This window comes from Pundamilia nyererei, unplaced genomic scaffold (genome assembly GCF_000239375.1).
Source record: "Pundamilia nyererei isolate P.nyererei 1_Seehausen unplaced genomic scaffold, PunNye1.0 scaffold00227, whole genome shotgun sequence".
In the NCBI taxonomy this organism is placed as follows: Eukaryota; Metazoa; Chordata; class Actinopteri; order Cichliformes; family Cichlidae; genus Pundamilia; species Pundamilia nyererei.
This window is the reverse complement of record NW_005187628.1, coordinates 887,385-911,904: the sequence shown is the minus strand read 5'-3', so window position 1 is coordinate 911,904 and position 24,520 is coordinate 887,385. Positions and strand designations below refer to the sequence as shown.

Here is a 24,520-nt window from a genome sequence, read left to right as displayed (position 1 = left end):
TGAGATCTTTATTTTTTCAAGGGGGACAATAAATTAGATGATCCAGCAGTACTTGAAAATATCGTGTCAGCAGCAGTTTGGCACAGCCACAAAGAACAGGGGTATTCTCTTAATTTACTTTTCATGTCTATTATTCTGCAAAAGACCACAACTGCAGCTACAATGCCGGGAAAAAGGGCCGTTTGAGTGAACATTTATAGTGTTCCAGCCAAGCTTGATTCTTTACAAGACTGTCATTACCAAAAAAGAGAAAAAAAAGAAAAAGAAAAATCAATAAACTCAATCTCAATTACTGAGGATGGTCTGTGAGTGGGTGTGGTCGAATAACATTTCCTCCCATAAAAAAATGCTCATGAAGTGTTGGAAGCCATCAGGAGACTCAAGAAGCTAATAAAATTTAAATAAATGAAAAGTGCAATGTATGTGCATCTCTTGTGTCATCACGACTTGACTTGTGTGGGAACAATTGTTAAATTTTAATGTTTTGAAACTTGGATCTTAAAACCAGGTTGCAGCTAAATTTTTAACAGCACTTTGGAATTATAGGAATCCTGCCCTTTTCAGCCACTGTAAACTGCGAACAGATATTCACAGATTTTAAGGTGTGGGATGGCTTCAAAATCAGAGTGTGATAATATTTTAAAAAACAAAACAAAAAACATCCATATAACCATCCATCTATTTTCTTTTGTTTATTCGGTTCTGAGTTGCAGTGGGCCATGAAACTTATTCCAACTGCCAGAGGGTGAGAGGCAGGGTACACCAGGGACATATCACTAGTCCATCACAGGGCTAACACAGAGAGACAGATAACTATTCATGCTCATGTCCACATCAATGGCCAATTTGGCACTGTGCAAAGGGCTTGAGCCACCGCTCATTTCTTTATATTTTGCTTCCAAGGAGCAAAATATAAAGAAATGGTCCTGAGCAATAGTTCTTCAGATATTTTGAAGGTCTTTCATGGTTTTTCTTTGGACATTGGCTGCTTATTCACCCAATGACTATTTTCAGAGGAATGGTTTGTTTGTTTGTTTGTTAAGCCACTCAATACTGATCTATGAAACATTCAAGCGTACAAGAGACACCTAGTTCAAAGGATGAACTAATGTGCTTGAACATAACAGACAACTTTGCAAGAAGACTGTTTTAAATTGTATCCTTAGGCACCTTTTACTAGCACACTGTCACAAAATTATATAATTTATTCGCATTTCTTTAGTTCAAACTACAAAAAACAAAAGATAATACAGGTTGACATTTAAGATAATGTTTTTTCGCCATTAAGGTGATTCGAAAGAGAACTTGGCATATCTCAGCAGGGTGTTTAATATCCTTAAGAAATAAAAGGTAAATGGACATGTGGAGGACAAACGAAGAAGTGGCAGGCCTTGAAACAATGTACAACAGAGGAAAAAAGTATCTGGAAGAAATAGGAAAATATAGAGAAAGGATCTGACACAGGACCCGAGAAATGAGCTGACCCTTTAGTTGATCTGTTTAATGATCGCTGAAGCCATGTCAGAAATAATCACAGTGGAACGGTGGCTGTCACCACACAAGAAGTTAACATCAGTGGCATCAGGTGCATTAGTTGTTTCACTATGCATGAAACATAGTGGTCGTGTTTGGAGCTGCATTTCAGTCAGTAGCATTAGAGATATTGTCAAGATTAATTTAATTATGAACATAAATAAGTGCGATTCTAGTTTAATCCATCAAGCAATGGAAAACGTGGAAGACTGCAGACTTTTGCACACTACTTTGCATTGTCCTACACACTGTATTTGCACAGTGGTTTAATAGAGTCTGCAGATAAACTGTGCATACAGCAGCAGTTTTAACAAAAGTGGATAACATTGAAAGCTTCAGTTTATATTATTGACAAGCTATTAGCAAGTTAGATAGACTGTTACATTCCCCCTGTTTTAAAGTCCTATTGCAATACAGTGAGGTAGAAGGTAAAATTTGATTTTGCACTTATTTTAAAATTCCATTCAGCACTCCATTAAAAATCGAAATATAACTTGAGATTTTATCTTCTTAGGCTGAAAGGTATCCAGGCAGCTGTCACTGCTTTCTGCCCGGTTTTTATAGACTCAAACAAATGATGAGGTTTTTTTTTTTAATGATTGTAAGAATTTGAAGTAGTAAGACTGACTTATGGGAATTTTACTGGTAAATATTTCATCACTTTAGTGTTTAATGTCAAGTTAATGTCAGGATGTAATGTTCAGGACTTCACAGGGATGCTCCCTTTACACTGTGCTGATCTACTAAACTATGTACTTTGTTGTAGTCATACAGATACTGTGTTTACTGTGGCCAGCTGCCTGTAAGCATATAGCGCTTATAGATTCAGTAGCAGTAACAGCCCCTCAGGCTTTTTGCACAAGAGCTCTTTTTCAAACATGGTTTTAAGTTTCATGTCAAATTGGAGAAAATGAGAGAAACTTTTGGTGGCCATCTGGTAAACCAGGTTTTTCATAAGTATTCTGCTACAACTAACCCAATTTTTTTAGCTCATTTAACTGATGTGAATTCATTCGGGAAGTCAGCATAAGGATGGGAAATCTGGAATGTTATATATAATATTTCTGCACAACTGGCCACAGAAAGTAGTGAAATCCATCATCTATATTTTAAATGAGTCACTCTTCCAAAAGCAAACAAAGATGGCAATACTGTATTTTAAAGATGTTTTTTCATTGTATACCCTGTTGTTTAACTGATATCTGAGACATTTATATTCCTTCATTTAGGTTGTCACGCCCACACTCGTGCCAGCAGCTCTGCCACACAAGGTCATTGTAGTTGACTAAAAATAAACTAAAATTATATCTGGAAAAAACCCCAAAACAGTTATCTAGGATCTGCTGGAGCCACTCGCCCAGTTTGGGGGTCGATGCACCGAGTGCTTAGATTACCACTGGGACCACAGTTGCCTTCACCCTACACATCTTCTTGAGCTTTTCTCTCAGTCTTTGGTACTTATCGTGTTCCTTTTTCCCGATGTTACTGTCATTGGGTATAGCTATATCTATCACTACGGTTGTCTTCGTCTGCTAATATGTCGAGATAGAGAGAGTTGGGTATGTGTGTGTGTGTGTGTGTGACTTTGGATATCTACAACACTGTGATCAACTGCTTTCAAAGATTCTGTGTTTTTATTGTAATACTTGCACTAATTTCCATAAATCTTGTCTCAGACATATGCTCTCCATATAATAAAATGTAATAAAGACTTAAACTAACACTTAAATTAATAAAAACTCAACTGAAATGAGCAAACTCACCTTGGAAAAGCAAAAAGTCAAAACAAAATAAAAATAAAAACTAATTAGACTCACAGAACTAACATAACTTTGCTGCCACACAGCAGCTGGGTCTAACACCAAATATAAGTTATGTCAAATGCAAGTTTTGTTTTTATACAATTCACTGATAAACCCAAAATTTTGTAATCGCGCGTTTTGTCAAGGGAACACTTGCATCTGGGGAAAATGCAGTCTGCTTATTTCACAGTGAGCTGCTAGTTAGATAATGGAAATCTTTTGAATCAGCAAAACATAAAGACCAAGGAGCTCCCTTTACAAAATTAAAGCTGTTCTTTGATAACAACTTTAATTAAGAAGTGGAAACAACCTCTAATGAAATTTTAGTCGTATCAGTGGAAAACAGAGTGGACAGTGGACAGAGTTCAGTTCTCCTGAGAGCTGTATATTTTTTCACAGCAGAGACGGCACCTTTTCTCATAGAGGTTCTGAACTAGAGTGTTATGCCACGCTGCTGCCAAGTGTCACACTACTGTTGTAATGAGTCTCCCCCAGCCTCCCGCAGATGTCACAGTCTCTTGGAAGCAGTTATTGATTCTGACAAAATTGAATTGTTAATAGCATTTTTCTTTTTGTCTGCTGGTGGCCCTATCGGTTTGAGCGTATAAAATAACAACAAAGCCTAAGTTATTTTCCAGAATTTGTCCAGGTGATTTGGATCTTTCTTTCACCTTCAGAGGAGTGCTTGAAAGAGTAAAAATGAAATGCATTCATGCAGATAATTCATGTGAGATGTTTTTATCGATTGCATCTGTTATGATATTGTTTTGGCATAATGTTGTATTTCAAAAAACAGAAAATTTTATGTCTATTCTTTGAAAAGATATTTGATAGTGACATGTGGAAATTGCCCAAAATTGTGATAACTTTTTCATCTGTTCAGAGATTAATGAAGTTCTGAGGAGAACAAGCACGTTAGTTTCAGTAGGACTCAACAGCAGGGAGGTATCGCTGTAGGAATCCGCTGTGTTTTGCAGATGTAGCATGCGCGTCAATGAATGAGCACTAACAATGTTGTTTGGTGAACTGTATGTAATTTCTGAAATTCAGGGTCATCCTTACTTGCACATTTGTCATTTCTCTAGCCATGCAGTGCCATGTCAACACACTCAGGTTGCTAGAAGGTTCTTTCTCGCCTTCTGCTTTGTCCCTATCCTCTATCATGCGACCTTATTGTTTTGATCATCAATAACGACGCTGTGTGGAAAGTCTTGCTAGAGGCCTTTCAAGTCCCTCATCTTCTCAGTTGTTCTGTGCTTCTGGGGCCTCTCTTCTCTCTCTCTGATTCTTTTTACACCCCCACCTCAGGCTACATCTGGGACCAACATGGGCCCCAAGTATTTGCTAGCTCCTCCCCCACAGTGTGTGTGTGCGCTCTGTCTTGGTGAATTAACTTCTCTATTGTTAGGTGACTGCTTTTCTTCTCTTTTCTTACAGAAAATCTATATGCTGACCAGGAGCAATACATTCATAGCTTAGCCTAGAAGCTTGGAATGAGTGGCTGGGGAAATAATTCTCTCCCCCCCCCCCCAAAAGTTGATTTCAAATGAACCTCAACCTCAGTCAAGATAAGATGGATCTTTTCTATAAATAAACCAAAAACTGGGGTGTTAAAGGCTTAGAATCTGCAGCTGCTTACCGATTTTCACAGAAATGCCCTACAGTGCAGTGGCTGAATGCAGCTTTCAGCGTCTTTCCCAATTTCTCAGAAATTATTCCCATACTTCATTGTACTGTGCTTCCTGCTGTTCCTTTCTCTCTTGCCTACAGTCGTTCATAGTTACCCAGTATTAACTCACTGCTTTAAAACTTTACAAGAGCTAGTGATCCTGTGTGTGAGTTTTTAAACAAGAGGCTAGCTTTCTTTTACAGTAACTTCAGTGGACAGTTTCAGTTGACTTAGTTTCTACTCCTGTTGATTTAATGCTGTCTTGGGTGTGGGTTTAGGGTGGTTGTCCTGTTAAAAGATACATCTTTGGTCCAGTCAGTCAGGTGCTTTGAAACACTAAAAAAAATATTTTCATGAGATTAAGAACATGTACATTCTTTGCTTTGGTCAACTTTAGTAACCTTGGCTAAACAACTTGTTTCTGGACATTGATCACGTTCGCCATTTTTCTCTGGTTTAAAATAAAACAAAAATGAAGCCAGTTTCTGTTGAGGTCTGTAAGAAAACGTTTATCCTCTTCACATGTTGTAATGAACTAAGTAGGCACTTTTTTAGTTAGTTGATCCTCCTAATTGCTTGTCTAATTGAACACAACAGGATTCATTATGTAAGCTATAGTATGGTCCCTGGCCTAAGGAGCCCAGTCACAGCCATATGTCATGTTCCAGAATTTCCATCAATGTATTGCAAGACTGGTGGTCTGGATTGACCTCCAACCGGTTCTTTGGACTAAGGATTCTTTTAAAAAAATCTTTTGTACCCTATTTCAGTTACCTTACAGTTTCAGTTACCAATTTTTACTGGAGCCAATCCCAGCTGTTTTAGGGTGAGAGGTAGTGTACACCCAGTCTGTTGCAGGGCTAACACAGAGACACTCACATTCATACCCGCATTCACACCTCACAAAATGTTTTAAAAGCATTAAAAAAAATAAAAAATTCAAAGAAGAGTACTCAACCATGAAAGATTTCAACGTATTACTGTTCAGCAAGATGGGGGCTTGAGGTTTTAAGACTAAGTGTCATGGTCCTGGGTCGTGTGACCCAGTGTGTTATGTTTAGCCTATTTTGATGTTTATTGTTTGTTTAGGTTCTCTAAGGTAGCCCAGCCATTTGTATATATTACCCTTGCATTAAGTCTCCCTTGCCCTTCGTGTGTTTATGTCTGTGTGTCTTGTACTGTCAAGTTCATGCTGTCAGTTATGTCATCTCCCCTGTACTAAGTTTCCCTGGGTCATGAGTCCTGTCTGCGTGGTTATGTTTAGTTCTTGTCATGTCTAATTTCCATGTTTCCTGTTTTACTTTGTAAGTCTGTATTCATTGTCAGTGTATTCAGTTGCACCCTCCTGTCCTGTCGTTAGGTTCATGTGTGTCAGCTGTGATCCCATGTGTGGCCACTTCCCCTGATCATCCCTCATGTGTATTTAGTCTCTGTGTTTCATGTAGTCTGCGTTGCGTCGTCTGTGTTATCTCCCCTACCCTTGTCATAGTTTCCCAGCCTTAACTAGTCCTAGTTTGTACTTTGTTTAGCCATAGTTTTCCCAGTCTATGTTCAGGTTTTCCCTCAGTTGCTTTGCTGCCTTGTTCCTTAAGTTTTCGGCCCTAAATAAAGGCTCGCCTTCTGTTAAGTCCGGTTTTGTGTCCTCACCTCTGTTTGCTCTTGGGTCCTCCACTCACTCCACACGGTCTGCCCCGGCGGTCCGTGACACTAAGTTTAAGTTATGTAGCAGGGGACATGTACATTATGTGCATCATGAGAAGCCCACTTATGTGTCTTTCAAGCTGACCTGATAATGACCATTATGTTGTTTTGCTACAACGTACAGGGCTATGCTAATAATATTAAATATTAGATGGCCATGGAAAACCTGACCCATGACCTGCACACATACATGTTCAGCATCCATGAAGAACATTTATTGCTTTCATTGTCCTGTTTTCTCTTTCCTCCCATCACTTTCTCATCTGGCCAATGAGTTTTGCTATGCTCAAGTTCTACAGTATTTGAAATTAAACACAAATCAGGGAGCATTCCCCAAATAACATTTAAAAAATAAAATAAAAACAGTAATAAAAAACAAACAAACAGTGAAGTGATTTTAGTTATCCACTAGATAGTTTGATATTTTTATTTTTTTTTAGAAGTTGCAGATTGCATGCATCTTCATTCTTTTTAACTGTATTCCACTTCCAAAGGCAAACCTCATGTCTGATGTGGGATTATAAATCTTTATTTATATGTGACCTATTTATTCTAAACTGCTGTCATTAGTTAATCCCAGACAGTAAACCATAACTAAACTGTCATGGGCTGCCATACATCTAGTAATAATATCTATGATTTTAAGTATATAGCTCTGTATTTTAGTGTATGTGTATATGTACATATTTAACTTAACTGAAAGCTCAATCGCTGGAAACAAGCTAGCCTTTGCCTGCCTTGTCTTATGTTTCATTACCTACAGGCTGGTCTGGTTGCTGCTGTGGTGGTCATTGATTTCATTCAGCTGTCTATCCAGTGAATCTGTAATCTTTCTTGTGTTCTGTACTTGTATGCAGCATATCCAGTTCTCTTCATACTTGGAAGATCTGGTTGGCATAGCCTATAGATTGCAGCAAATCACTGGAAACAAATATTACTGTTGCCAGCTGCATTCTAGGACTGTGGATCTGAGCCTGTTTGTGCAGCAGACTCACCATAGAAAAGTGACAATGAGAGGAGTGTTAATAATGATAATCCTGACAGTTTTAAATGACGTGACTTCAGCTGACTGAATGTTTAGATATGGTGTGATGAAGGTCTGACAGATTTTAGACATTTGTTCTAATGAAAAAATTTTTTTTTGACATAATTTGGATTAAATGAAAACAAATTTAAAAAAAAAAAAAAGCCCATTTGGGGAATGGCAATGGTAAATGGCAAACCACTTTTGGATATAAAACATGAATTGTTTTAGTTGAGTTTTCCAATGTTCAAGTTAATTTGGGTGCACTGAATAATGAGAAAAACAAATTCCTGTTTGTTAGGGAAGAGAATAATAAATTGATTCATGAGTAAAAGCCAATTAGTCTAGGATTTGTTTTTTTTGTTTCTTTTAAGTATTGATGGACTTCACCCTGTGTGATGTATTGTTTTAGTTGCAGTAGAAGGGAGAAATGCCAGTAACCCTTTAAAGAAACATTTGAATGATAATTGCACAACCAGTGCCTAGTCATCCTTTTAAGAATTAGGTATTAGTTGAAAGCTACTGAAGTATTCAGCTCTACGAAGTACATAATGCATTCTACAAGGTATACACACTCATTGTTTTTTTTTTTTTCTATGATACTCATCTTCTTTTGTGTTTTCATGATAAAAAAACAAAACTTTTACATTCACCAGCTGTCCTGCACCTTATACTAAAGCTTCTTTTCTTTTACTATATTTCTAGGGTTGCCACTCAAACAGATCCTGATGAGTGGGGTAAAATGCGATATACTCAAGATTACAATTTCCCTTTCTACTAACACCGACTATATCCAAAGGACAAAATGTGACTTTTTGGAAAAGTGTTTCATTTGATTGAGGGATCACTTCCAGTCAGTTGGGGGTAGGTTATCAGAAGACGTTGTAACTCAGCTTTTTGTTGCAGACATTATGTATTTAAAAAAGGGTTTTGAGTTCCTTAGAGAACATGACTGCTTTGAGAATTTCACAGGTTGTGCTCTACTTTGATCAGTCTTTTTTGGACACTCTAAAAACACGGCTCTGGAGAACAGCGATATGACAGTTTGAGCCTTGACTTCTGCATTTACAGATTCCCCTGCTGCTCCACGCATCTGTGTGCATGTATTTAACTCTGCTTTGAATCTGGGTCAGTGCAGTGTTGGCATATTAACTTTACATAATGGCAAATGACAGGGATTGTAGTCACAAAGTTGGTGTCAGAGGGTAAAAAAAGGAGCTGATGCCCATTTTATGCATTGCAAGCAGTGTTTAAATGTTGTTTTCTACCTTTGAATAATATGCATGTTCTCAGGGAGAAAAATGTGCAATATATGGTCCTTTATAACCATTCAGATATTTCATTTGAAATGCAGTTTAAATGCCTCAGCCTTGTAAGCGCTAATACGTTTTTTGACTCGCCACTAACTTTCTTTGTTGGAGAGTTTAGCAGATGGTCTAGCAGTAAATAAGTCTATAATTTTCCTTTTGAGTGTTGAAAGTATTGCAAGCTCAATTTCGAGGACCTTCCTCTTGTAGCATTATTTTTACCCGGCTTCTCGCCCATGCTTAAAATAGAAATTAGTCAGTACTGATAATATTATATATTACTGATATTAAAACTACTGTAAACATACTGAACAAGGGGCTGGGAAATAAATATGCTTTAGCATTTACCGTTTATGCATTTATATATTTTATTGTTTTGCATTTTTGTTTGAATATAGTGTTGTAAATGTAAATATTATGAGTAATCCCCACTTGTTTTAGCACTTGAATTTGTCCTAATTTCTCTGCTCCTTAAATGCTTATCATGTATTAACCTCATTTGTTAATACATTCAGTGTAGTGACGTTAATCCATGTTTACACGCACATGAGGCAGGGTGGCATCTTGATTGTGATTCTGCCTTTAAGACCATCACAGGAGAAAATAGTCAAATCACACATAAGGACTGTAGTGAGCTTGAATATTCTTTTTCATCACTTTGAGATGCAATATGTGTAACTCATGAGACTTTAACATAAATGTCTTTTTAATTGTTTCTTTTTATAAACTGCACTTTGCCAGATTTACAGAATCTGTTAAGAGCTGAAGAGGCAATCCAAAAGAACAACTGGAAAAAAGAACAGATTGGAAAAGGATCTATTCAATTTAGCAGTTTAAATGTTGCAGTTGTGGTAAGTGGGGAAGTGGTTCAAAGTTAGTTGTAGCTGGCAGTGAGGCTGGGAAATATAGGTTTGGACTGTTAACAGAGTGAGTTGAGGAGGGTGTCTGCTGGAATATCCTCTCAGGGAGAGTGGAGTAAATAGTTGGAGCAGATATAGGCCTACACTGCAAGAGCTTGATTTGTGGGTGAATCTTTGGTGTACAGCTGGATTCTAAATTCAAACATATTATCCAATATGAAATAATATATGTAATAACCTGCAGGCAGAATCTAGAGTCATCAGCATAGAGGAACATAACATTCCTTAACACCTTCAAGTTCCAGTGCACATGTTGGTGACAGCGGCCCAAACCGGCCTAATGGTGAAGAACAGTCATGATAGGCCTACTGGCAGCTCTGAAGATTGTCTGGGTAGAGAGCCGTCTGCTGTATTGTCCAGCAAACATGATTACAAATCTGTAGACTGTGTGCTGACAGACTGACGAAATGGTCTTTTTGTGGTGTTTCTCCCTGTGGGTGCCCACTTATTGGCCTGTCTTTGATGTTGCCTCTCATATGGCCTTCATTTTGGAGATGATTTCAAGGCTCATTCCAAATATTGCTGCAACTTGATTTTGCAAAAAGAACAGCTTGAAGTTGCCCTTTGGCACGGGTCCTACCCATATCAGTGAAATCTGGGATGCTTGGAGCAGACTCGAACTGTAGCAGGGTTCTTGCTCACAGGTGCTGCTAATTAAGCACCAGTCAGACACCTGATGCAACTCAAAACAAGAGTCAAAGCAGTACAAGCTGTTTAGCATTGACAGAGTTCTTTATGGGGTCAACCCACATACTGAACTCTGCTGCTCAACCCATAAAGTGCATTTTCCATAAAAATCTGGCACCGTTTAAGGGGAAATAAACAGACTTTCCAAAGGTATAAGATTTACTGCCAAGGAGAATTGTAACAAAGAAATGATCAACTAAACTTCCTAACTTCCTTCATTTTTTTGTGCTAAGTTTATAAGGTTTGAGTTGATCATTAATTGCAAAAGAAAACATATATATAGCACTGCCGATGGCTGTCTGTTGTCTAGGTGCTCAATTATGTGTTTCTTCCCCCCCCCCCCCTTTTTTATAATTTAAAAGACAGAAAAATATGATTTTTGGGCAGATGAGGCCTGTGTACAGGTGAACTGGCAGCAGCGCAGAAATAAAATGCCACAGTTGTAAACATAAACAAACCCAGAAAGGACAAACACGGAAACCAAAGAACACGAAGAAGAAAAATGCAGCAGAAACACTACGAATCAGGGAGATGCACAGCTGGGACCATGACAGAATTGGATTCTATTTGTGGCTATAGCTGACGGGTGCGTGTGGAACTGTTGCTTCTGCCCTTGCTTGCTCTCCCACAGCAGCATGTTGGCTGCTGTACTCCTCTCCTACATCACTCTCTTCATTAGCTACAGCTTTCTCTTCCTCAACCTCTCCTGCTGCTTTAGCTGCTGCTGGTTGGAGGCTGGAAATATTCAAAACAAATGAATTGGATAGATAATTGCATTGCTTAGACTTTTCATATGCTTGGCACTCTGTTTAGCTAATAACTCTGGTCCAGACTGTGTCTGTCTCTCCTCGGGGTGTTTTTTTTTTTTTATAAGTCTGTCAAAATAGTTATCAAAACATTCTGTGAGAGAAAGGATAAAGTCTCATAACTCTTACCCAGTCCACTCTTTTCTCAGTCAATTTAAGCAGCTTTGTGTACAGCACTGTACTAGTCAGGACTACTCTATTGTTAGTTAGCAAGTGTTTCTAGATAAGTTGGCATTTTATTCAGGTTGTTTTTATATCAAACTATTGGTGAAAGCCTCATTCTGCTAGCAACCAAAGGAACCACATGGATATTTTTGGTTGTACACTCTCTTTGTGGCCAATTTCACACAACTTCCAGAAACCACTCACTAACCAGTTAGAGAATACACATTTTCCCCTTACAGGTTATCAGGCCATGGCCCACCAGTCTCTAGGCCTGACTGAGGCCACAGTAGCATGATATGAACATAGGCTACCCTGCCAGCATCAGCTTGAATCCACTCTGTTTTGGATACATTTATATACAGGTTCATGACCATTTGGGATTGATTTTATTCAGGGATTCAGCCTCCTGTTTTCTTACAGGGGTAAAGCGAACAATAATCCTTTCTTCCATAAATGATCTTGTTTTGATTCAGTCTGCATAGAGACTGTTCACACAAACATACAAAAACAGAGGGTGGGGGAGAAAGAAAGAGGGAGCTGCTGACCAAAATCAATGCCCAGTGTAGAGCTCTTCACTGGGATTAAAAAGTCTTCAAAACAAAAACAAACAAAAAACTCTATATGGTGGCCTGTGATATTGGTACTGTCACCACAAAAACCATAAAATATGTAAAACACTAGCACTGGCATAGAAATATATATCATATAACTAGCAGTGGCGTTTAGCACTGTCACCTAACCGCAAGAAGGTCCTAGGTTCAAATCCCCCAGCTTTGTGTTCTCCTTGTGCCTGTGTGGGTTGTCTCTGGGTATTTCAGCTTCCTCCCACAGTGCAGAGACGTGCATGTTAGGTTAACTGGCAATTCTAAATTGGTTGTAAGTGTGAATGTGATCACCCCGTGACAGCTGGGATATTGCTCAAGCCACCATGACACTGCATTGCATAGTCAAAAGAAAAATGGATGAATGAGTAGCAGGCAAGTGTTTAACAACAAATGAAGAGGATTGTTCAGTGGCATCTAAATTCATAGCAATAATGATGGACATGTGGGACCTCCTAAACTATTAACCAGAGGGGGAGAGGCAGTGTATAGTCCAGACAGGTCATCAGTCTGTCAGGGTTAAATCATGTGCCTTTTGTCTGTGTCAAGAAATACAACTGGATAAAAATTAAAAATGGAAACTTTGATGACCTTTGACAGTGTGATTTCCTGTTTTTGTTTTTTTAAATTGTTTTATTTTTACAGTTGAATCATTTGTTAGAGTGCACTTGAGTGTGTTTTGAGTATGTGGATTGTAACATTCATGCACCGTGGGGGATAGCGATATTGTTTTTAGACAAAAATGAAAATTCTAGCTTTATATGCATTTAGATAAAGATACTCTATTCAGCATTTGTGTTATCTGGTAGATGACAAAAATGTATGGGCACATTGTTCTGAAAATGTCTTGCCTCTCATCCAAAAACCCTCTTCAGTTCTAAAACAACTGATGATGAGTCCAAGGTATTAAACCCCTAGTGGGGGTTGTCCCCTTGGAGGTAGTCCACTATTAATCCTGTGAGTCATCACATGAGCCAGAAAAAAACCACATGGCCATTACCATCACAGAGGCCAAGGTGTGAATCCTCTGCAAAACACTCCTCCATCATGTGAGCTATTATCACAGCGCTAACATAGCAAGAGTGACAATCATTCAGAGTTACATCCATATGGGCAATTCAGGCTCACTAATTAACCTAAACAATCATATATTTGGACTGTGAAAAGTAAACAGCTGCACCCAGACAAAACGCATTTAGGTGAGAACACAAGATTAAAAAAAAAAAAAGAAAAGAAAAAAACCCTAAAAAAACCCCCAAATACCTATGCAAGTTCACAATGCTTGAGAAAAGAATAATTCATGCAACCTTGGTGTCTATTTTTATATATTTTATATAATAGATACATGAATCTTTCTCTATATATTTGTATAATATTTGAAATTCTGACCTTAATACAGGAAGTAACCACAAACAGTATATCCGACAGATCCTGGGGTTTGCATGTCAGCAATACATTCGATGGTTGTATAATCTTGAGTTGAACTAAGACAACTTCTGTCATTAAGTGGGAAATTAACACAATTAACAATTAATTATCTTATTCCTTATTAGGGAAAATAAATGTTCATGACATTTAGACTTCTTGGATGCCATAGTTTTTAAGGCAGGCAGACTTAAACCTAGCACCTTGATTACTAGCTCTGAAATGCTTCTTGTGGCCTTAAAAATCTCTTCACCATCTTCCCCCTGGAGATTTTGGATTTCTACTCAGTGGTAAGTTCACACAAGGGTGCAGCTCATACCAAGGGGGAAAAAAGCCTTGCTATCTCCTCGACTTTGTCTTGCTGCAGTCTAAAAGCACCACTTTTCATTTAGTAACCAGTGCTTGATTTCCTCCTTTGACAGAGTGCTCATTTTAGGTTAATGATAGGACCTTCCTGCTTGATCTTTTCGGCAATATGTTCTTCAGGTGTGAGAGGTGTATCATTTGATTTGTCATTAATCAAAATGTCACTAATATGTAAATGAATCTTTCTCTGACAAGATTTAATTCAGGAGTCGTTGCAAGGGCTACTGGTGTTCACTGAGTCTGAAAGGACATCTTAATGAACTGTCACAGCCCTTGTCTGCATCTCTCGCTGCTACTTATTGTTAGTGCAGTTAAATTTATATTGGTCTACTTCTAAACAAGATCCTCAGGTCTAGAGATGTGCATAGTCTGTCACAACTAGATATTCAAAATGCAAGAAAGATCTGTGAAGTGTGATAACCTTATTCAATTTCGCGCTGACAGTGTGACTCGGCATGAATAAATACAGAAATGTCTGCTTTACTACAGTACTACACATATCTGTTTTGATAGGTACACTAGCCCAGTTATGTGCAGCAGAACTCAAGCCTGTGCTCACTGAATAAAGACATGGAGCAAATTATTTTGAACACACTTTATTAAAAAAGGTTTTATTTTTGAAATTTGTTTGTCTCACATTTTAAATATTGCTGTGACATTGAAAATGAAATGAACCAGACAAAACTAGATACGAGCATGAAAACGAGCTAAAAGGTCATACCTGATTAATGTTTATCAGCTTTTACCACAAAAACAACACAATTACAGCCTAACAACTTTAGCAATTTTGTTCATCTTCAGCAATTATTTATTGGTTACTTTGTTACATAGAGTTCGTCAACAAAGGATTTGATGAATTGTCTGTTATAGTAGCTTTCTTATTACTATTATTACTATTAACTTTGTTATTATCAGCTTTTTGGGATTTCTTTACCTGGATGTTTGAGCGTGCATTGTTGAACATTGTTATTACTGGGTTTTCTTCATTTTGGTTTTGCTCAAATAAAATTGAATTGGCTTTTGCACATCTCTCAGTTTCAGCTTTTTTTTTTTGGTAAAATATAAAATAGGATTCCTGTTGCTGGATTAACATTTAACTCAACAATTGCATTATTTTTCAATAGGCTAGCTAATTGCTTTTGGGTTGTTATTTTGCTGGTTAGTGATTGTATAGCTTAGGTCTTTGTGAGATACTGGTCGGAATCTCAGGGAATCGGCAGGGAATTCCTTGACCAGTATCAAGGGTGCTAGACCAAAACCCTTGTTGTCATCTCCTTGCTTGGCAGTAGAGCACCGCAATGGCGACTTGTCTGTAAAAACTCGCCAAGTATTGACCAAATAGTGAAACTAGTGAAAAATTGCAATGCAAACTGGAAACACAGAATGTTCTCTTTCAAAATAAAAAATGGGTCTTAATGCTGAAATCAACATGTTTCAAGAGGTACAACTTTTACTTTGAAAGTTAATGATCTCTTTTTCCAGTTTCATTTTTCACTATTTCACTAGCACTCAGTGAGCACTCGGCCAGTGTTTCCAGTGAAGTCGTCATATTCCACGCGCACTACAGACAACTACAGCAACAGGCTAGTGACCAGCCAATGGTGTGGTTATTTTTCTTAAAGCACCAAATACTTTTTTTTGACCCATTACACTTAGTGATAGCCAGCAACTTTCAGCAACTACTCGCCGCCAGTTGGAGAATATCTATATTTTTCCCTAGCAACTGGTGGTTTCCAGAAGGTCAGTTAATGGTTTTAGATGTGAGTGGTTCTGGCTTTAGCAATACTTTTTACAGACATCCAGCCACTACTCATTAGCTTGTTGAGTAAAACATTTTTACCAGCAGCCAGTGGTTGCTAGGGGGTCATCGATCAGTCTTTAGGCCTACAACACCTCTCTATTTTCTGGTATCATTAATATATATTAAGGTTAGGTATTCTGATCACACCAACTTATGAGGTGATTTGAAAAAGGCAGAAATATAAAGATTCAGGCACAACTGAGTGCACAGAAACCCACCTTTTAAACCCAGACAATACCCAGTTCACATCTGGCTGACTGAGGTAATTACTTTACATCCGTTTTCAGTTGTCTCTCTGCCATGTCATCAGCGTTATTTCAAAGAATAGCTGACACAAGCACAACCAGAGGTAATAATATTGTTTAATGGGCAATAAAAACAGACAGTATCAAGAACACCCTACATTAGGTGACAAATGAGCTGACTTGCAGAGAATGGCAGCATGTGGCGAACTTGCTACGGATGCCATTGTTGCCACTCCCGCATTGCTGCCATCTCTGCACACTAATAATAAAACATGTCATTGAAGCTGAGAGAGAGCACTAAATATCTGTCCTGGTGCTCTCTCCCTCTGTGTACATGACCCTCAGCTTCACAGTTGTTGCTCACTTTCACAATTTTCATTCTGGTCGGAACATTTTGGCTAAAATTAGTTAAAAGGGGAGTTTTGAGGAAACAGAAGTCAAAGTCACAAAAAAATGTTGGTGTTGTTCTGAATGCTTTTTAATAACACATTCGAAGTTGTATTAGGTTTTACAATTTGTGGTTGACTTTGTTAATGTCTTGGTCGTCTTAGTTCTTGCTTCTGTGTTTTATTTGTGCTAAATTCATTACCATTCCTAGGTTAGATAGACAGAAGAGGCATGGAAGTTGGAAAATCAAAAAGAACAGTGTGAAGCCCCAAGATAATACACTGGAAATCATGTGTGTTTTGCCACTGCTACATAAAAAATTCTATGGTTAATTCAGTGTTTTAGACTATTTATGGGTTCCTGCATATGGCTTTCAAAGTGCATCTGAAATACTGTCAGTCTGCAGTTCATGCTTGTATTTTAATCCATCCGTTTCCGGATATTATTTTTAAGTAGTCTGGATTCGACCAGACCAACACTAAGAATCCTTTAGTTGAAATAGTCCACCATATATGCCTTTAGACCTTAGCGGAAACCACAGTACCTGAAGGAAATGGAAGAGTATGGAAATTCCACGTGAGCCTGCTGTCACCGCTAAGCATCTGTGCTGCCCATCTGTGTGAGTGTGTGTGTGTGTTTTAATCAGAAGGTGTTTCTAAGCAACATCACAGATGAGCAACACTTAACCTAATAAACATCTTGATTAAAGTTATGTATATATTTTAGTTGCTCCGGCCTACTGAAGGTTTTCTAATGAGTGCAATTATTGTATGAGCTTTACAAAGCATAGTACTTAACACTACGAAAATAAATATCTTATTTAATCCATTTTTTTATGTTTTTCAGGGCGAATCCATAATGCTGAAAAAACTGTGGTTCCACAGTAGTTTCTTCAACCGGTAAACAGAAACCTATATTAACGATCGGGTATTGAGTGGGCAGACATAATTAACGTACTAAGACAACTGAAGTATTATAAACACCAACACACAAAACAAGAAACCTAATTAACAACAAAGCTGCAATTTGGTGTGCACTCTTTGCCAAACTCGGAAGGCACAGTATCTGCAAGCTTGTGATTAATTGAGCAGTGAGGATGCTGCTTTCTGGCACTGAAATGAATTGCTGAACAGCAGCGCTTGATAAAACTAGCAGGAACTCCACTTGTGAAGTACTGAGTTAAGTTGGAGTTTGCAGTATATTATATTGGCTGTTTAACCTCTGGGTGGCTTTTTCTAAATTTAATTCAGAGGGGCTTCTTTTTACATAAGTTATTATGTACTGAATTACTTTGTGAACGTGTGTAACGTGTCAACTCACAATTTAAGCAGGGAGGCCTTCACCATAAAACTAACACATAAACATGACATGGCATTATTTTATCATTTGGTAGAGAGCATTTCAAAACTGGAATTGATCAAGCACGTGCTTTGTTGATTATAATAATTTTTGTTTTGTAATTTTAATAACGTGGCTAATTAAGACCATAAAAACAAGTTTATAACGAGCCATGGTGCTGCTCATAAAACTTTTCTGTCCCTGATTTTAAAACTTTTTAAATTTCCATTGATAGCTGTTACTGTTCAGCCTAGAGGGCAGATTATTTATGCAAGTGTTGGTGCATCACAGATTTTTTTTTTTTTTGAATAAATCTAAAAATTCTAGCACATGGCCCATTTTCCTTCTTTGAATTGTGCTACTCTAAACCTTCTGAAACCTAATTACTCTTCCCCAAAAGCCTGTCCTGAGGCAGGAGAAAACCGTTGTGTAATGGGAACGTGATGGTAAACAATTCTGCAAAAACTGGTACATCCCTAGATTGTCTGCACATGTGTCTGTGAAGAGACAAAAACACACAAATTTATAGCATGCTGAAAACAGTGTGTGACAAAACTGTAGATTTCTTGTGCGCTTTAAAAAACCTGAATGTGCTTTTTCTGTATTTGCTTTTTTTTTCTTACTCATGTGTTAAAGGCAGTCCCCAGAGCTTTAGAAACTTTTGTGACATCCTCCTTTCTTTCTTTTTCTTTTTTTTTTTGAATAGATGTTGCTGTATGTTTTGCATACCATTATGCATCTTAGTGATTCTCAGTGTCCAAACAGTTAAAGATAACACAAATCTTCTACATGTTACAAATTTTTTTAAAGGTCACTGTGGACTTTCTATTTCTATTTATCAAATAACCTTAATTAAATGATTAACTCCACAGACAAAAAATGTTAGATGGCTAACTCACAGGACAATCAGTGTGGACTGAATTAATTTTTATTGCAGATTAACGTGTAGATTATTTTCATGATCGGAATGTTTGCTGTTTGCTCTATAAACTATCAGAATATGGTTAAAAAAACTGACTAGTACCAGAAAATATTCAAATTCAAGAAATTGGAGTTAAGAGATTATCACAGTAGCTGCTGATTGATTCAGCAACCAATTCATCATTGTAGGATCAAAACCCTTCATCATGTTTATAGGCAGGTAATTTCTTGCTTTTAATGTGGTTTTTCCAGTCAGTCGAAGACACTTGAGATGCTTTTGAGTAAAACATACTAATTAGACAAAATAGATCCACAAGAAAGAAAATCTGTGCCTTCACAGAGGACACTCTCCCTGGGGTGTTGTGGTACCCTGGAGTTTATTTAAAGTACAAAGCTATAATTGTAGCAAATGTAGTGCCACAATGACAAGTAGATAAACTATTGTCCCACTTCTGTAGCTATCTCTGGTAAATCTAGAAGCTGTTTGTGATGATACTCTTTTTGTGTCATGATATCTCGTCTATTTTGAATGTGTGTACCTTTACACAGTGTTGTTAGTTGAGAGCATGATGCCAAATCATGAAAGCTGTGAAACAGAATGCAAGTCACTTAACAAACTAACACTTTATACTTGTTTCTTTAATCTCAGGACAGCACTGTTGAGATAAAAATGTGCAGTGAAATGAGAGTGGCTGCATAATATGCACTTGTGGTTCATTTTTATCAATATTTTTCAATGACCTCACATAATAGGCCCCAGTCTGGGGCATGGCAATTTATTCCATTGTCCATTACGTATTGTTTTTGCCTGTTTGGTTTGCCAAAGCGGTGGGTAGTTATAAATAAGGCTATATCCAAATATTCCTCTGTTCAGCTATTTGTTAGTTAAGCAGGTATTCTTTTTTGGGACTGGGATCACCAGTCCCAAAAGGGTTGATCTCATTGTTTTTTACTAAACACATTTCAAAAGTATGTAGGGACATTATCATGGTGCTGTCCAATAGTGTCGCACTCTCAAGCCTAGAAATACTACTCTCTCGTTCTCTCTGCTGTATACATTGTGAAAGGAAGCAGCTAGGCTTCAGAGTGACAGCAGACATGCATGGTGAGAGGAAAAATTAAGGAAAGCTAAGAGCTCCAGGGTTCTTTCTAACTTTATCCCTAATTGACCATTTTATGTATAAATATATCTGAAATCACAGCAAATTAGAGCTAACCTCATCTCACTCGCCTGGTGAAACGTATATTATTTGCTGTTGATTACTACTGATGCTTTAAACCCGCCCAAAATTGTATTTGAAATGGCCCTAATGAGATGCACCAATTGCCAGCTATTCAGTTTGTTAACTCATGCTGGTGACGTGTGTGTTATAACATTGCATGCAAATTGCACACTTCTCCTGACACCTGCTGTACATGCATAGTGGTTAAATGACCAAATCTTATCAGTAACCCAGGTTGTCAATTAAGGTTCTTTTGGATTAATGTCATATAACCTTTAAAATACATTACTGTGTCACTACTCCTCCAGAACTCTGACCACATTGACCCTGAAACTAATGACCAATTGATTAACATTAGCTACCTCTGTTTGCTAATTAGCACTCACCCTTGCTGTGACAGTGACGAATTTTGTGCCCTTCACCTGCTTAAAGGGAGCGTTATTGACCTATCCAGATTGAAAATCCTTACAACTGCCTGTACCTTTGTACGTTTTCACTGTGGAAGGATCCTCCGTAAGATATATGTAAACACAGACAAAGTCAAGCTCTGGCAGGGACTTCACTGTTTTCAGTGATTGAAATAATGGAGTTGGTAATTTGTTTTCTTCATTTGTGGTTTAAATGGTAGAAAATTAATGAGCTGGTGCTGCGGTACTATGAAGTGTCCAATGTTGACCAGTTCGTTCCGTCGTGTGGCTCTCAATACCAGCCACCTCATTGAAAACTATGAGTATGTGACTCCATTCAGTCAGATGGCAGTACTGTATTACTGATAAACATGAGAGTCTGATTTTTTTTCTTCAGAAATGCGTCCCCACATATCATTCTGTTTCATCATATTTGTTGTTACACTGTGCAGCTGAATGTGGTGAATAATGATGTTATAGATGACATCTCTTTGACAGATGGCAGTCGCTCAGCTGTTTATATTCTGGCTCTGTGAAAGATGTAATCTTGTCGAAACATCCTGACTGAATTTCTACTTTCTTTCCTGCTTCTGCTTTGCATCATCGGAAACCCTGCTTTGGACTATTTTTGAAACATTTTGATTTATTATTAACATAGGTGCATTACAGATACGTGGTAGATGACAGTGAACTTAATATTAATAAAAAACAACCCATAAACCATCTGAACATTCACCTTCACTGGCTATATTATAGTAATGTTATTCACTTGCACACGTTGATTGTGATTTATTGTTCATTTGTGGTGTTGCAGTGATGAAAGCATTTGTGTAGTCATTACTGTGGAAAGCATGCTTTCTTTACTTTTCTCCATAGCTTATACTAATTCAGTGTAAAAACAGGAAGGGCTATCATTATCGGCATGACTTAATTATTGCACTGCAATTTATTATGGTTCTGACTAACCAATTAATTTTCTTTCAAATGCTGCTTGCTGTTCAGACTCTGTTTTCATGGGGTTACCCTAGTAACCAAATGTTTGGTGTTTAAAATGTCATTAAAATGTCAGAGGAAGATGAAAAATGTTCATAACCAACATTAAACGAATCCTAGGCGACATATGAAATGTCATGTTTGGTATGAAGAGCAGTCCACAACTAAAAGATGTTTAGTTTATGATTACAAGGCTTGGTAGTATTTCTATAAATACAAATAACCTAGACAATATGTTGAATATCAAAGTAGCTGGCAGATCGACTACTCGGCTGATTCAGTCAAAATAGTTATTATAAACTTTATAAAGGCTATTTATTTTCAGCACTTTTACTTTAATGCAGTCACCACTGGTTTTGACATTTTCCCTTCAGTTGTAACTACCATCTGTGACTTAAAACCAATAGCTCAATAGACACAGTCCCCTTCTTTTATGGCTTGGTTAGATAAGGTATCACAAATAATTTGCATCTTGGTGTTTGAGAAGTTACACTGACATACACCAGTGAACTGTTTATTACATTACAATAGGGCACTGGTATTTTTCACAGTGCTGCTGTTTTCCCGTCTATGGCGTGTTCTTCTGCCTCAAGCATTCACATCACTTCTGCTTATTCTTATTGTACATACAAAGCTCTGCCAGGAACATTTTAATATCATAAAAACTGTCTAACTAGTTTTGACAAGAGCAGCTGTCATTTGTATTATCTTGACTCTAAGTAGCAATCCATTACTATTATTAAGTGTTTTAAAATACTGTAGAAATGATGATGTTGTTCTAAATAGCAGACCGTATAGTTTCTTCCTTTACAAAGTCAACATAATGATGTTAAGAGTGAATTTACCAGAAAATGGCAAAAAACCCTTACTCATATTTCAAATAAGTACAGCGGATTAAACCTACTAGTAACACATGTTACGTCATCTAGTAAAATCAGCTATTACAATGAAAGCAAGCTTGCACTCATTTAAATACTGAATTATGGATCTTAAAAATATCTGCCTCATGTTCACTGCAGCAGTAGTTGCATAAATGTCTGTCTTTCAAGGAAGTAAGTGAGAATTCTGCCATTACAGCCAGCCCCCTACTCTTACCTGCTAATACAAGTTTGTTACATTTTGAAAATGTCAGAGCAGAGAAAGTACATTCATCATTCCCTTAGGTTTTGTCAAAGTGCTGTGCATGATAGATTGATGAGCTGACGCACAAGGTCTGATTCATTGTCCCTCACATTTCCTTGCAGGCGACAAAAATGTAATGACATGAGCATAAGTACAGGCCTGCAAACTTTTTAAAAATAAAGGTCCACCATTATCAGTAGTGCCAGGTTGCTACATTTCCTTCTGTCCATCTATCTTAACCTGCTGTGTGTAGTGTTGGGAGCCTGTGGCCCAGATCTGTCATTCCTATTCACATTATTTATTCCCCTCTGCCTCATTGACATTGGCAGTAGACTTGGCCAGTCCCAGTTGGCCCATTCTGAAATTGCTTACCGTAGAAACATCCCCACAGTACCAACAGACTGCTACCCCCCATACCAGCTGTTTAGTAGTCACATTCACCTAATGTAACCTACTGAGTCCCCCCCAAAAGAACCCTCCAAAAAACAAAAACCAACCTACCCTCAAAAAAATAGTTCTAGTTTAGTACAGATTGTCTGAAGAACTGCCCAGTTGAGACTCATATTGCAGAGCTTAATGTGACTTCTGGTTTTGCCCTTTTCTGCAGAGGAAGCTCTTGAGGAGGTGGTCGGATTAACTGAAGGAGCTGAACTTGGGGCTTATTTTGTTTCCAAGTTTTATCAAGCTTTCATCCCATTTCCCACTCCTTCTTCACTGTTTCTCTTCATTTGCATTCTCTCATTGTACAGTTGCACAATAATGCAGTTTTTGTACCTGAATACTTTGACGTAATCAAAATGCTGCTCAGATTCTTCTAAAGGAGTGTGGACAAATGTAGGCCAGAACTCTACAGAATGATAAATACCTTTAAAGTGATACACAATAGAGTTCTCTCTGAACTTATTACAGCTATACTCAGTAGATTACAGATTAGCAGACATATATTATACTGGTGGTGTTAATTATTAAAGTTAATTACACTGTCTTAAGGTTAGAGAAGTGACCACTCTTTCATTGATGGTTTGATGGGATTGTTGACTGAGCTTTTTTTTATGTGCAGAGCCAGCATTTGCTGTTTCCAGACTCCACTGAAACTTTGCCTTCCATTGAAACGATCCACAACACAATGCGGCTGTAGAAAGGCTACCCCCCCATCAAAAGCCTGACCCACTCTGAAACCTATTGTGTTTGTGCACTTATCATCTGGCTGGCTTTACATACATACCTGCACGTTTTTAATTCTGCCCCCCTGTACCATTATCAGCAAAACATTGCTTTTTGAACACATTATATATGTAAATACCCCAGAATACCTTCAATAGCACATGGGGAAATTTACTTTGTGCAAATTGTAAGATTTTTTTTTCATGTCCAATACATTTTATGTTATGTTTCTAACTTTTAATTATTTTGTTTTTAACAGAGACCATGACGACCGCCACCTCCCCTATCCTATTGAAATGGGACCCAAAGAGTCTTGAAATTCGCACCTTGACTGTGGAGCGGCTTCTGGAGCCCCTGGTGACACAGGTAGATAAATCTATGACATAAACATAACAAACGGTTTTAAGTTACCAGCCATAGCCAGAGCAAAGTCATAACTTTTGGTAATCCACTCATTTGTTTGCAGTAAATAATGTTTGGAGAATTTTTGAAGTCTAATGGTGTCAATATTAATGAACAAGTAAACAAGCTATAATTGTTACAGTTCAGTATCAGAGCAGCAATTACTTTCTGGTTGCACCTTGGCTGGATCACTTGTTACAAGGTTGTTAAACTGTATTGGTTTACAGCCAGGGACTTTGGCTCATCGCAAATGACTTTGCCTTTTAAGCTGAACAGATGGCTGAAGCAGACTTTGATCACGTTGGCTTATTGTGACAGAGTTTCTGACTAGAATTGAATATTGTTTCTATTTAGTAGATTCACTTTCAGGTTCTTGTTTTGTCTATTATAGTATTATATTATATTATATACAGAGATCCCTCGCTATAACGCGGTTCACCTTTCGCGGCCTCGCTGTTTCACTGATATTTTTTATTGTATTTTATTTTTTTAACAGCGCATTGTGTTCTG

At 37.7% G+C, this 24,520-nt stretch overlaps 1 protein-coding gene across 1 annotated transcript in view; it reads left to right on the top strand.

Moving 5' to 3' along the window:
• The window catches only part of ctnna2 (catenin (cadherin-associated protein), alpha 2), a 320,434-nt gene that overhangs the window by 4,425 nt on the left and 291,489 nt on the right, over positions 1–24,520 (top strand). Inside the window, exon 2 of the mRNA XM_005748704.1 lies at positions 23,868–23,974. Within this exon, the coding sequence (XP_005748761.1) occupies positions 23,873–23,974 (102 nt within the window). The 5' untranslated portion in view covers positions 23,868–23,872. The remainder of the gene's footprint in view (positions 1–23,867; positions 23,975–24,520) is intronic.